This window comes from Artemia franciscana, chromosome 14, assembly GCF_032884065.1.
Source record: "Artemia franciscana chromosome 14, ASM3288406v1, whole genome shotgun sequence".
Classification (NCBI taxonomy): domain Eukaryota; kingdom Metazoa; phylum Arthropoda; class Branchiopoda; order Anostraca; family Artemiidae; genus Artemia; species Artemia franciscana.
The window spans coordinates 12063871-12078032 of record NC_088876.1 but is presented as its reverse complement, the minus strand read 5'-3'; the positions used below and the strand labels follow the sequence as shown (position 1 = coordinate 12078032).

General features: G+C 36.6%; 1 protein-coding gene across 3 annotated transcripts in view; it reads right to left on the bottom strand.

The window, feature by feature from the left end:
* Window positions 1-14162, bottom strand: part of LOC136035320 (endothelial lipase-like) — a 119439-nt gene that overhangs the window by 41400 nt on the left and 63877 nt on the right. For all 3 annotated transcript variants that reach the window (XM_065717030.1, XM_065717032.1, XM_065717031.1), the window contains exon 3: window positions 6290-6423. In XM_065717030.1, coding sequence (XP_065573102.1) covers window positions 6290-6423 — 134 coding nt within the window. The remainder of the gene's footprint in view (window positions 1-6289; window positions 6424-14162) is intronic.

Below are 14162 nucleotides of genomic sequence, written 5' to 3'. Positions count from 1 at the left end.
CTTGCTAAACTATATAGTGTCCTAGCTCTGCCTCGCGTGCTGTATAATTCGCCACTGTGGGATTCGCTGTCTAAAACTGAGCAGCTAAAGGTTCGATTAGGGTTTTGTCGCTATCTGAAGTTTTTATAAATTTCTCGCTATATTAAAGGAATAGTTTTATTTTGCAAAAATATTGTATTATTGACCCTTTAGATCTGGCGGATTCAATAGAGTGCTATACGTTTAAGACAAAGTTAAACTGTTTACTTCATTTTCTGTCATTTAATACTATTTGCCAGTGCTGTTTGGATTAATTTTGTATTATTTATTTTTTCTTGTTTTGAAGCTGATTTTTCTTAATATATTATTTTATTTACTCCGCTTCTTTTTTGTATGTTCTAAAAGGGAAAAAACAAACTTATCTCAACTTATTGCACCTTTGTTTTTTTTTTAAATCTCATTCAACAAACAATGAAAATTCTAACTTAATACCATCAATCATTCCTGAAGCATTGCTGATACTTCCTCTTGACAACCAATGTGGGCATAGTGTGTTTCGATTTAATTCAGTATTCACCAAAATTTTCTTCTTATTACCCTTAGCTTTAATAGCAGTAGTAGTAGCACCAGTAGTTATAGTAGTAGCAGTAGAAGTAGTAACAGTAGAATCAATAATAGTAGTCTTAGCTTTAGTAGCAGTAATAGTAGTAACAGTAGAATTAATAATAGTAGTTTTAGCTTTAGTAGCAGTAGTAGTAGTGATAGTAATAATAACAATGGCAGTAGTAGTAATTGTAGGATTAAAAGCAGTAGTATTATGATGCAAATATTGTCTTTTGGTTAATTCAACATCCTCCACAACAAGCATTTTAAGTTTTAGTTTCACACACAGACTGTTCCTAAGATAATGCTGATATGCCTTTTAGACAACCTGCATACGGATGACACGTTGAGATTCAGTTTACCTCTCCCCTAAAAATTCCCTGAAAATTTAACCTTCAAACTGAGGTAGAGCTAAAATAGTAGTCACAGCAGTAGCATTAGTACTCAACTTAATACAATTAGCCATTGCTAAAACATTGTCGATGGGTCCTTTTTATAACCTGTATATTCATATTTTGAAATTTTCATCTTAATGCTCTTAGCCTTACAAGTACTTCCAATAGAAGTAGTAGTTGAACAATAGTAATAGTAGCGGTAGAGCTAGTGAATGTAACAGTGATAGTAGTATTAGCAGCAGTTTGCCCACATTGCATTTTGGTCAATTGATCTTCCCTTTAAGTATTCTCTGAGAGTTCCAACTTAATACCCAAATCCGTTCTTAAGATAAGCTTTTTTTGACAATCTAAATGCACATAGTGTCTGCATAGTGTCAGCATGTACATCTTGCCTTTTGGTCAGTTGAACATCCCTTTCATGGTGCCCCGGAAGTTTCACCTTGACAAGGAAAGTTATTCTAAAAAAAATGTTGCTGATATGCGTTTTTTATCCCCTTTTGACGCCCTTTTCATCTTATACTCTAAGCCTTACTTGCTGTTTCAATATAAGTAGTAGTTGGAGCAGTTTAGTAGCAGTATTATTATTATTAAAAGTAGCGGTAGTAGTAGTGTTTGTAGTGACTTGCATTTATTACCTTTTTATCAATTGATCTTTCCCTTTAAGTATTCTCTGAAAATCCAACTTAATAACCAAATCCATTCATTAGATACACCCTTTTGACAATCTAAATGCACATAGTGTGTTTTGCTTTAGCTCAAATCCCCCCTCAATATTATGTCAAATTTTCACCTTCATACGCGTATCCTTGATTGCAATCTATATATATATAAATAAGTTGTCTGTCTGTGTGTCTGTCTGTGGATCAGGTGACGTCATGTTTCTGTGTTGACTGACGTCATGAAATTAGTTGTCGTCATTTTTGCTTTGACGGTGACGTCATTCAAGATATTTAAGACATATGTTCACGTAGAAATCTATTAATGTTTAAGTTTACAATGACTGATGAACTTACCATGGCAAAAGCCGATGAAGATGCTCAAAGAGTCTATGCCAAAAAACTTGCTGCTGATAGAGAAAGTCAGAAAAGAAAGCGTGCCGAGGAATCAAAAGAACAGCAAGGAAACAGGCTTGAGGCTGATAGAGAAAGAAAGAACAGAAAGCGTGCCGAGGAATCAAAAGAACAGCAAGGAAACAGGCTTGAGGCTGATAGAGAAAGAAAGAACAGAAAGCGTGCCGAGGAATCAAAAGAACAGCAAGGAAACAGGCTTGAGGCTGATAGATAAAAAAAGAACAGAAAGCGTGCCGAGGAACTACCAGAGCAACGCGGAAGCAGACTTGCTGCTAAAAGAGAAAGTGAAAAAAGGCGTGCCGAGGAATTACAAGAACAGCAAGAAATCAGGCTTGCTGCTGATAGAGAAAGTAAGAAAAGAAAGCGTGCCGAGGAATCACAAGAACAGCAAGAAATCAGGCTTGCTGCTGATAGAGAAAGTAAGAAAAGAAAGCGTGCCGAGGAATCAGAGCAACCTCAAAGTTATCGCCTGGCATTCAGGTACAACCCAGTCGATGATTATAGCTTGAGTAGATGTGTTCAAATCGGGACAATGTCTAAAATTTGTCCCTATTGCAAGGCCTTGAAATTCAATGGTGAAACAATGGGAATGTGTTGCGCCTCAGGAAAAGTTAAACTTCCTCTATTGGCTGCACCACCAGAGCCATTGAAGACGAATGAATGCTTGCCTGAAAAATTCTAATTTATGGGCACACGTAAAAATATTAAAATTAACTACAAATATGCGTGTCCGATTGCAAAACGATGACTCTGGTCAAACATTTTCAGATCAATTGCTGACAATTGGAAACGGAAAGCTCCCAGTAGACTCAATTTCAGGACGTATACAACTACCTGCTGATTTCTGTAATTTAGTGACGTCCAAAAATGAATTGATTTAAAAAGTATTTCCCAATATTCTAAAAAAATATAAAAATAATAAATGGCTAAGTAAAAGAGCGATTCTCGCACCCAAAAATATAGACGTCCACGAAATCAACAATATTGTTTTGACCAAGATTCGAGACCAGGCAGTCCTTTACAAGTCAGTCGACACAGTTTTGGAACCAAATGAAGCGGTTAATTATCCATCTGAATTTTTAAATTCCATAGATCTTTCAGGGTTTCCACCACACGTGCTACAACTAAAAATAGGCGTACCAATAATACTTTTAAGAAATATAAATCCACCAAAGCTTTGCAATGGCACTCGACTTGCCGTAAAAAAAAACAATGGAAAACCTAATACAGGCCACAATCTTGACAGGGCCTTTTGAGGGTGAGGCTGTTCTTATTCCTCGCATCCCCATGATTCCAACGGATCTGCCTTTTCAATTTAAAAGATTGCAATTCCCAATTCGATTAGCATTTGCAATCACCAATTAACAAAGCTCAAGGTTAATCATTAGAAAAATGTGGTATAGATCTTAATACTGATTATTTTTCCCATGGACAATTGTACGTTGCATGTTCGAGGGTCGGTAAACCTGACAATCTATTTATATGCAGCGACAATTGGACAGCGAAGAATGTTGTATATTCGCAAGTTTTACGCAGTTAATTTGTATTGTATCTATTTATCTATCTATCTATATAAAAACGGGTTGTGTGTATGCATGTTTGTTTGTTTGTAAAAAGAGCGTTTGTATATGATGTAATATCTTCTTTGAGTGATAAATAGAAAAATTTACAGAAACAAAAAAGTGCGATTTTCCCACGGGTCCAAAAGTGCTGCCATCTATGTTTCTACCCATTTCTGTTCGTGATTTCAGCTGACTTTACCATTCTTTTTTTTCTACTTGGGATTGCAATAGAGAAATGGTATCAGATATGCCTCTTAAACTTTAAAAGTTCTCGCATTGCTAATGAAATCAGAGCTTATCCTTTGCTCCTTTTTAAGTGGTGGTGTTAGAAAGTTGGCCTCCGGCAAAAAAGTCAACTTTTGAACTAAGACAGATAGAATTTTTTTTCAACGGCAATCGATAGACCTTGATGAGCTGATCAAAGTATATGTCATCCATTTTTTGGTACAAAAATTCCTTCATGAGATACATCAGTTTGAAAGTTTCAAGGGGTTGACAACTTCAGTGGTAAGGTACACACTTAAACCAAAAATAGGCCGATACCAATTGTGAGATATGTAGGGGACTTTCAAGCAACAGTCGACTATTAGCTTATAATCATCTTTGGCAATGAGGGGTTTGCAACTTTTGCTGATTGGTGTACCTTTATCTGTTTCTGGTGTAATTGATGGTAAGAACAACTTGGTTCCCGATTGTAAGACATGTAAGGGAGTTGCAAGTAATAATTAGCTGTTACGCTACAGTGATCTACGCTCAGCGACGAGGGGTTTGCAACTTTTGCTAGTTGGTGTACCATTATTTGTTTCCGGTAAACTTGATGTATATCACGGGAGACGGACTTGTAAGTAAGAATCGGTTGCTAGAGGAGGCTCATGAGGGGCTACAAATTTGTGCAAATTGGTACACATCTATGGTCTTTTGATCCTGAAAAGTTACAGATAGCTTTATAATACCAAGATTATATGAGATAATGTTCCAAGTTTCCATCGGTCACGATCTCTACGATTGAAAAGGATAAAGTTCAACCGGCTACAAAGTGACATTTAGGGGCCTAGTAAGTAATAATCGGCTGTTGGGTTACAATTCTCTTCAACGATGAGGGGTTTGCGACTTTTGCCTGTTGGTGTATCCGTTATTTGTTTCCGGTTGAACCTGATTTCTATCACGGAAGAGGGACTTGTAATTAAGAATCGGTTCACTTTAGGCTACAAATTTGTGCAAATTGGTGCACGTCTATGGTATTTGATTCTGAAAAGTTACGGATAGCTTTATAATACCAACTAGATTATATAAGATAATGTTCCAAGTTTCCATCCGTCACGATGTCTACAATTGAAAAGGATAAAGTTCAACTGGCTGCAAACTCAATTTAGTCCTTTCTTCCGATATTCTTTTGCTGTTGTTTTTTCAACGCTGAAGAATTTGATCATGTGATTACTGATTGTGTTCTGCTTTGAATATGCCGTTTTGAATGCTTTGATAGTTTTTACAACTTCAGCATTTAACCGATAGCGAAGAAACAAAACCAAAGTGTTGCTCTCGCAACACTTTAATCGGCGAAGCCGGACAAAGGTTACCACAACACTTCACGTTGCCCAGGCAACGTAGGTCTAGTTGTGTTGCGAGAGCAACACTTTTTTCTGCTCGTTTTGAGCTCGACTCAGTTGTTGATTTTAAGTTATGTTTATTTTGGGTTTCATTTATTTATTGCTGATTTGAGGTAGATTTCCGCTTGATAAATTATTTGATTCTGTTTTAACTCATTTTCGGTCTAATGTAGCTCTTTACTTTTTTTTGTAAAACTTGTTTTGTGGAAAAGGTTTTTTTTTTAATTATATCTATAAAAAGCCACACTTAGGAAAATACATTTGTACCAAGTGAAAAATATTAAGACATTTTAGAGAAAAATAATACTACTTTCGCTGCGACTTTGTTCAGAATTATGGTAGAAAAACGTAAGAATGATGCGTTACGCGAATGAAGAGCTGAGGGCCACTTTCACCACATTGATTAATTCCTTTGAGGATCTGTGTATCAGTCGTTCATTTGGCTTTATAACAGCCCTCCTGGGTACGATCAGGCTTTTTTAAGGAATATATCAGGGTGCAAAGTGAATTTATGAAGTCAATTGCGTAGTGCAGTTACGAACCAGATATTAAATTTTAATTGCTTTCACTTGCACAAATAGCGTAATTCTAAGATATTAAATTAAATACGAAAACTCAGCATTTTTTTGAAGAAAATGTTTTAAATTCAATTTGCCTTTTAGGTACAATTTTGATGCATGTAGATGACACTATTTAGTAAGGTTTCGCCTAGAATTTTAGTACTGTTTTTACTTGTTATGGAAACAGAATTTAAGTAAAAGAAATTAAGCAATAGTAACAAATACTATTAAAATTAAAATGGAGAACTAGATATCACCTAAGGAGTTTGACACAAGATATTAATGTTTTCCCGATTGACAAAGATGAAATAAATTTTTTGGAGATATGGTTTCGTAAACTTCCCTTACAATTTTTTTTGGGGGAGGGGGGGGGGGGTAAAGGCTGCATTCAGGGTGCCTTACAAGGGCACCCTAAATGAAATGGTGTAAATGGTGAATGAATGGTGTTAAATGGTGTAAAAAATTACATCTGTAATACTTTAGTGCGACCAGATAAAGGGATAGATAACTTACCACCAACTGTCAAATTCCAGTAATAGCTCAACGGTGACCAATTACCCCAACCATGGATAATAATTTTGGTTTCATATGATCTATCAAAAAAGTCTGGTAACGTCTGACCGATGAACCTCCTTTCATATTCTGTTCTAGAAATTGAAAAATCAGTAAAACACACTAAAAATAGGTTAAACTAGCAATAATTGTGTATGCATATATATTTATTTACAGAAGGCGTTATAAGTAGCTTCATAATGTCTAGAGAAAAAATTAACAACCTAGACCATAAAACGTCACAAGACCAATCCCACCAGCTAAGGTATTAAGAACAAATATATGCAGTTAGAATACTTCCGTCAGAACTGTTCAAACAGAAGAATCAAGACAGTGAAAAAAAAACAGCGTATGATTAGAATAAACACGTTATAAAACAGCAAATTCCCGAGCTTTTAATATTTCCTTTGTCAAACAACTGAAAGTAAGGAGCGACATTAAAACTTAGGATGAACAGAAATTATTCCCCTCCTCAGATTTTTTGGTTGGTTGGGGGGGGGGGGTTGAGGGGAAGGATTTATGTGGGGAGGAACTTTTCATCGAGGAATTTGTCATGGGGGAAGGAAATTTCCATGAAGGGGGCGCAGGGTTTTTTAGCACTATTTAAAGGAAATAATTATGAAAAAGTTTTTTTCAACTAAAAGTAAGAAGCAGCATTAAAACTTCAACAGAACAGAAATTATTACACATATGAGGGGCTCACCTCCTCCTAATACCTTGCTCTTTACACTAAAGTATTTTTAGTAATTTCAACTATTTATTCTATGGCCTTTACGATTCAGGGGTCATTCTTAAGGAATTGGGACACAATTTAAACTTTAGTGTAAAGAGCGAGCTACTGACGAGGGGGTGAACCCCCTAATATACGTAATAAGAACACACTACTATAGAAGTCCGTTACGTAAGCTAATTTGTAAGTTACGTATATCTTTTACTAATAAGAATGTTCGTAAAAAAATTTACGTGTTAGTTGCCTTTTTAAGTAACAAAAAAATTGGAGGGCAACTAGAGCTCCTCCCCCGCTCCTTGTTTCTCAAAACCATTCGATCAGAACTATGAGAAAGCCATTTAGCCAAAAAAATAAATAAGCCAATTTCGTTTTAATTATTCACCTGCGGAGAGCCAAAATCAAAACATGCATTAATTCAAAAACGTCCAGAAATTAAATAAAAAAAAAACAAGTTTTTTAACTAAAAGTAAAGAGCGACATTAAAACTTGAAACGAACAGAAATTACTCCGTATATGAAATGGCTTGTCCCCTCCGCAATCCCTCGCTCTTTACGCTAAAGTTTGCACCCTTTGCACCTAGCACCTCTTTCGAGCTTATTCCTAGATTAAACAAAACAAAAAACAAGTTTTTTTTTTAATGAAAGTAAGGAGCGACATTAAAACTTAAAACGAACAAAAATTACTTCGTATATGAAAGAGGCTACTCCCTCCTCAACGCCTCGCTCTTTACGCTAAAGTTTGACTCTTTTTCTTAACTCTACTTTCTAAAATAGTACTTGTAATTAAACTTACAAGTAAAAAAACTTACAAGAGGATAAAATCAATAAAACTAAAATGAACAGTTTTCAAACAGTTCGTGGTAACGAACTGTAGTAAGGAGCGACCCGGCTCAATAGTAACCAAAACTCTAAAAAATGGAATTTTGATACCAATACCTAAATCAAAAGAATTGCATTTTAATGCTGATTTTAAATATATAGGTTTCATCAAGTTTAGTCTTACCCATAAAAAGTTAAAAGCCTGAGAAAATTTGCGTTATTTTAGAAAATAGAGAGAAATGCCCCCTAGAAGTCATAGAATCTTGACGAAAATCACACCATCAGATTCAGCGTATCAGAGAACCCTCCTGTAGAAGTTTCAAGCTCCTATCTACAAAAATGGGGAATTTTGTATTTTTTGCCAGAAGGCAGATCACGGATGCGTGTTTATTTGTTTTTTTGTTTTGTTTTTTTTTGTGTTTTTTTTCCCAGGGGTGATCGTATCGACCCAGTTGCCCTAGAATGTTGCAAGAGTGCTCATTCTAACGGAAATGAAAAGTTCTAGTGCCCTTTTTAGGTGACCAAAAAAATTGGAGGGCACCTAGGCCCCCTCCCACGCTAATTATTTTACCAAAGTCAACGGATCAAAATTCTGAGATAGCGATTTTATTCAGCATAGTCGAAAAACCTTATAACTATGTCTTTGGGGACGACTTACTCCCCCCACAGTCCCCGTGGGAGGGGCAGCAAGTTACAAACTTTGACCAGTGCTTACATATAGTAATGGTTATTGGGAAGTGTACAGGCGTTTTCAGGAGGATTTTTTTGGTTGGGGGAGGGGTTGAGAAGAGGGAGTTATGCTGGGGGAACTTTCCATCAATATTTTGTCATGGGGGAAGAAAATCTCCATGAAGGGAGCGCAGTATTTACTAGCATTATTTAAAAAAAAAACAATGAACAAATAAATACGAAAAAGTTCTTTCAGCTGGAAGTAAGGAGCAGCATTAAAACTTAAAACAAACAGAAATTGTTACCCATTTGAGGGGCTCACCTCCTCCTAATACCTCGCTCTTTACGCTAAGGTATTTTTAGTAATTTCAACTATTTATTCTACGGCTTTTGTGATTCTGGGGTCATTCTTAATGAATTGGGACAAAATTTAAGCTTTAGTGTAAATAGCGAGGATCTGACAAGGGGGCGAACCCCCTCATATATGTAATAAAAATATGAGAATACAAAAGTTCCTTACTTAAGCTAATTTATAAGTTACGTAAATCTTTTACTAATAAAAATATTCGTAAAAAATTAAAAATTCTAGTTGCCTTTTTAATTAACCAAAAAATTGGAGGGCAACTGGGCTTCCTCCCCCGCTCTTTTTTTTCTCAAAATCATTCGATTAAAATTATGAGAAAGCCATTTAGCCAAAAAAAATGCAAATTTTGCTGTAATTATTCCTCTGCGGAGAGCCAAAATCAAAACATGCATTGATTCAAAAACGTCCAGAAATTAAATAAAAAAAAACATGTTTTTTTAACTGAAAGTAAGGAGCGACATTAAGACTTAAAATGACCAGAAATTACTTCGTATATGAAAGAGGCTGCTTCCTCATCAACGCCCCGTGCCTGCCTGTCTCTGAGTCTCTCTTTGTGTGTTTGTTTGTCTGACTCTGTGTATTTGTGCATGTTTTGGTCTCTCTCTCATTGTGCCTGCGCGTTTGACTGTACGTTTCCCTTTCTCTGTGTCTGTCGTTGTGTGTTCGTTTGTCTGACTCTGTGTATTTGTTTGTATTCTTGTTTTTCTCTCACCGTACCTTTAGGTCTAACTGTGTGTTTGCCTGTCTCTTTTTCTGTCTTTGTGTCGTTTTTCTGTTTTTGGGTGTTTTTTCTCTCCCTCACATCATGCCTCGGTGTCTGACTGTGTGTTTGTCTATCGGCGTGTCAGTCTTTGTGTGCTTGTTTGTCTAAATTTTATTTGTTTGTATATGTTTATATCTCTCACCGTGCCTGTGTGTCTGACTGAGTGTTTGGATATCTCTGTGTCAGTCTTTGTTTATTTGTTTGTCTGACTCTGTTTGTCACAGTGTGTATTTTTTTTTCTCTCTCTCTCTCTCACCGTACCTGTGTGTCTGAATGTGTTTACCTTTCTCCGTGTCTATCTTTGCGTGATTGTATCTGTGTTTTTGTGTATGCGTGTTTTTTTCTCTCTTTCTCACTGTACCTGTGTGTCTGAGTGTCTATTTGTCTGTCTTTGTGTCTGAATTTGTATGTTTGCGTGTGTGTTTTGTCTCTCTATGTGCATATTTTTCTGAGCTTCTGTTTGCCTTTTTCTGCGTCTGCTTGCATGCCTGTGAGTACTTCTTTGTTTGTTTGTGTATTTCTCTCTCTCTCTCTCTCACACACTCTCTTTCTCTGTCTTTATATTTGTCGGTCTGACCGTTTGTTTGCTAGATCCCCCTATGAGTTTTGCAGTAGTACTTTTGTCTCTGAATTTGTGTTGTCTTGTATTTCTGACTTTTGAATAAGTATTTTATGCGTATGATCTTACATTACAAATAATGGAAACATAACAAAGTAGTGCAATAAACTATTTTCACCGAAATAATGGCAAGTGGAATACCATCATAAAAAAGGAATGCTTTGAATCCATCCCATAAAATAGTTCACGATGTTTTCTCTTGAGATGTCACATATTCTTTTTTGGGGTCATACCCAAGTTATTCAGCCTCGACATACATTTCGTCACTGATACATTCGGCTTCATGGATTGTATATTCTGTTAAACCCATGATGGTAGTAGTAACGTTTGGCGGTGCTTTGTTTTTCATCAATTCATCTTTATTTTCCTTGGTGATTATGTTTTTCAATTCCCTTTTTATTTTACTTGCAGTTTCTCCATCTATTACTATATTATTTTTACATAGGTTGCAGTTTGGCACTTGGATATGATATGCATTGTGATTACGTTGCTGTAGTATACTTGTAATCTTCCTGTGTTCCTTTGAAGGCTAATGTAAAAAAGATGGCGATCGGATCTATCAACGGGTAAAGCGTTGCCAGCACCATAAGCAAGAAGTGGGCTTTCGCCAACAATTAAAAATTTCATGTTTACATTCTCTTTGAGCATTATCATCTCTGGAAATGTTACCCTCACCTATCTACCATTTTGGTGATGGATATTCTTGGGCACTCCAAAGGAATTTATCCCCTCACTGCGATGACAACGCAAGCATACACTTTTAATAAGATCCCCGTTAATGCTTGTTTCAAAAAAGATATTAGCGATATTCGATCCTCTTATTTCCGTTTCTGTAAATTTCTTCTCTATCTTCCTCTGTGGTATAGGAATCGAAAGATAATCAAAAAGTTCCATCTTCCGAACATTACTGAGAAGCTGACTGATCTACACAAAAAGCTCTCAGAAACGGAGTATCGGCGTTTGTCGCCTCACCACGGTCTGATCCGTTTGTATGACTAATGTCTATTGTTGACTCTCGTTTTTTTTGTATCACATTTTTTTTTATTTGTTTTCCGTTTTTCTTCAAGTCTTTACTCCACTATTTATCTTTTTGATGTATGTGGGTTACAAATAAATATTATTATTATTATTATAGCTCGAATATTTCTCTTTGACAGCATCTAACACTACGATAACTTTATCATGAACACAAACTTTCTTGAAATATTTCATCTTCACCTTTTAAAATAAGATGTGAGTGTGTATCCTTCCAATGTACAAGTAACACTTTTCGAAAACACAATAAAACAGCCATTGTCGATGATAAGCCATAGATTGCCATGGAAGAAGCCTCATGCAAAATGTTGGAATGAATGAAACGTGGAGTGGAATTGCTTGAATTGGAACTGTTGAATCGAAGGAGCAAAAGCGGGGGAGGGGGTCGGAACTGACTGAACCGGAGCAGGATCTGGAATTCGGATACGAGCGGGAATAGTTCGAACTAGAATCAGTTAAACTGAGATGGAAGCCAGCAGGAGCAGAACTTCAACTACTGTAACTGGAACCACTGGAACATGGGCTGGTATCTGTCAAGTGCAAAAAATGTGTCTTGGAGAAGGCCCTCGGGTTTTTTCGTATCTGACCAATGTAAACAATATGCCTTGGAGAAGGCGCTTCGGCTGTTTTCTATTTACCCAGTATTTTAGTTCATAAAAGGTTTTATTAATAGCTAATAAGTGCCACAGGGTACCAAGGGTCAGTTACAAAGGGACAATGTCCGTCAAATGCCATGGGCCATTACTACGGTGTTGGCTTGTGTAAACACCAGTCAATGGAGTTAAAATTTCATTTCTATCAAAAAAATGTCTGAAATACTTTAAAATGATAATGTGTACCACAGGGTACCAAGGATCAGTCGCATAATGTCCTGGTGGTGTGAACTGGCCTAGAGTATTACGATTTAACAATGAAATGGTAAGTTACAACTGTTGAAATAAAAATATCTGTCAGGATATTAAAACATCTGAAAAAGCTAAACTGGTTTTTAGAACCCTGTTGGAATTGGTTACTAGGACACTGTTAGAATTAGTTGCTAAGGCCTCTTTGGTATTGGTTGCTAGGGTCCTGTTGGAGTTGGTTGTTGGGGCCTCGGTAAAATGGGTTACTAGGGCCCCATTGGAATTGGTCGCCTGGGTCCCGTTGGAATTGTTTGCTTGGGCGAGATGGATCAATAATCAATAGCTATTGCTGGTTGCTGGGGCCTCATGGGAAATGGTTGCTAAGATGTCATGGGAACTGGTTGCTGGGGCCCTGCTTCTGGAACTAAACCTGAGGGAGAAATGTCTTTAAAAAGCGGATTCTCAAATAGAAAACCTCTTTTATAGCATTACTTAACCATCAGGTGTACAATATCAATAATACGAGCGTTTTGAGTCAATAATCAATACTACCTGATTGTTGCTAGGTCCCCATTGGAATCGATTGCTGGGACCCCGTTAGAATTGGTTGTTATGCCATCGTTGGAATTGGTTTCTAGCGTCTCGTTGGAATTGGCTGTTAGGACTTCGCTGAAACTGGTTGCTGGGACTCCGTTGGAATTGGTTGTTAGGGCTTCTTTGGAATAGGGACTCTTTGGAATTGGTTGCTAGGGCCCGGTTGGCATTGATTGCTAGGGCATCGTTCAAATTAGTTGCTAGGGTGCGATGGATCAGTAATCATTAACACCTGCGCCTTGAAGAAACTCTGCCAAATAAGCTTTAAAAAAGTGTCCTCACCGGGATTCCAAGGGGTAGGACTCTGCTCGCAAGTCATTATGATTACACTGGTCTTACTGAACCAATGATACTAAAAGACTGGGAGAGAACTCATCGAAGCTGAAATCAATAGTTCCGGTTCCCTTTTTAAGTGACTGACAAGATTGAAAGTCAACTACCCCCCTTCCATGCCTTTTTTCGAAATGATAAAATTTGAAAGGTATCCATTTGATAAAACATAGTTGAAATGCAAAATAATTATACATTTGGGATGACAGCCCTCCCCCTATAGGTCCTAGGGAATCGGATGTAAGTTGCATAAATTTTCCATTGCTTACGTATAATTTGTGTTAATAAGAGGTTTTAGAAAATTTTTGGGACAGAAAGATTCTTCATGGGGAGAATTGTATGTAGGAAGGAAAATTTACGAGGAAATTTTACTCGAGGGGGTTTGTCTGCATGATTTGACAAATGGTCAGAATCAAAACAAAAAAGCGAGTTTTTTTAGCTGAAAGTAAGGAGAAGCATTAAAACTTAAAACGAACAGAAATTATTCCATATATGAGGGTGGCTACCCCAACACTAGCCCTAGTCCTTTCTGCTAAAATTTGACTTTTTGTCAAAATTCTTTAAGAAAGACTACTCAAACACAAGGGACGTTGAATTTGAATGAGAAGTGTTTTCAGCGAACTTTAAACCTTTAGCTTGTTCACTTGTTTTAGTTTGGTCTCTCATATTTAAAATTTTTTCTGTTTGTTTTAATTTTAAATGTTTCTCCTTACTTTCAGTTTAAAAAGCTTATTTAAAAAAATCAACTAAAAGAAAAACCAGCCTGTCGCAGAAAAATAGTAAATACGTCACACCAAATTCGTTTAGACACGCTATATCCTCACATTTTCAAGTCTAAGTGAGATTTACCCTAGCATGAAAGATGATTAATAGGCAGCATAAGGCACTGGGTAGCAGAAAATACACTAGGGAGCAAACTAGCTCAGTTTTTAAGCCATGTCTAAAAATAAAAGCAAGTAGGATGCAACAATTATTTAGATATATTAATGCTCTAATAATTATGCATTTAGCTAGAACACATACTCGTGCGAAAGGTATTGTTTAAACAAAGATATATCTTTGTTCGGGCT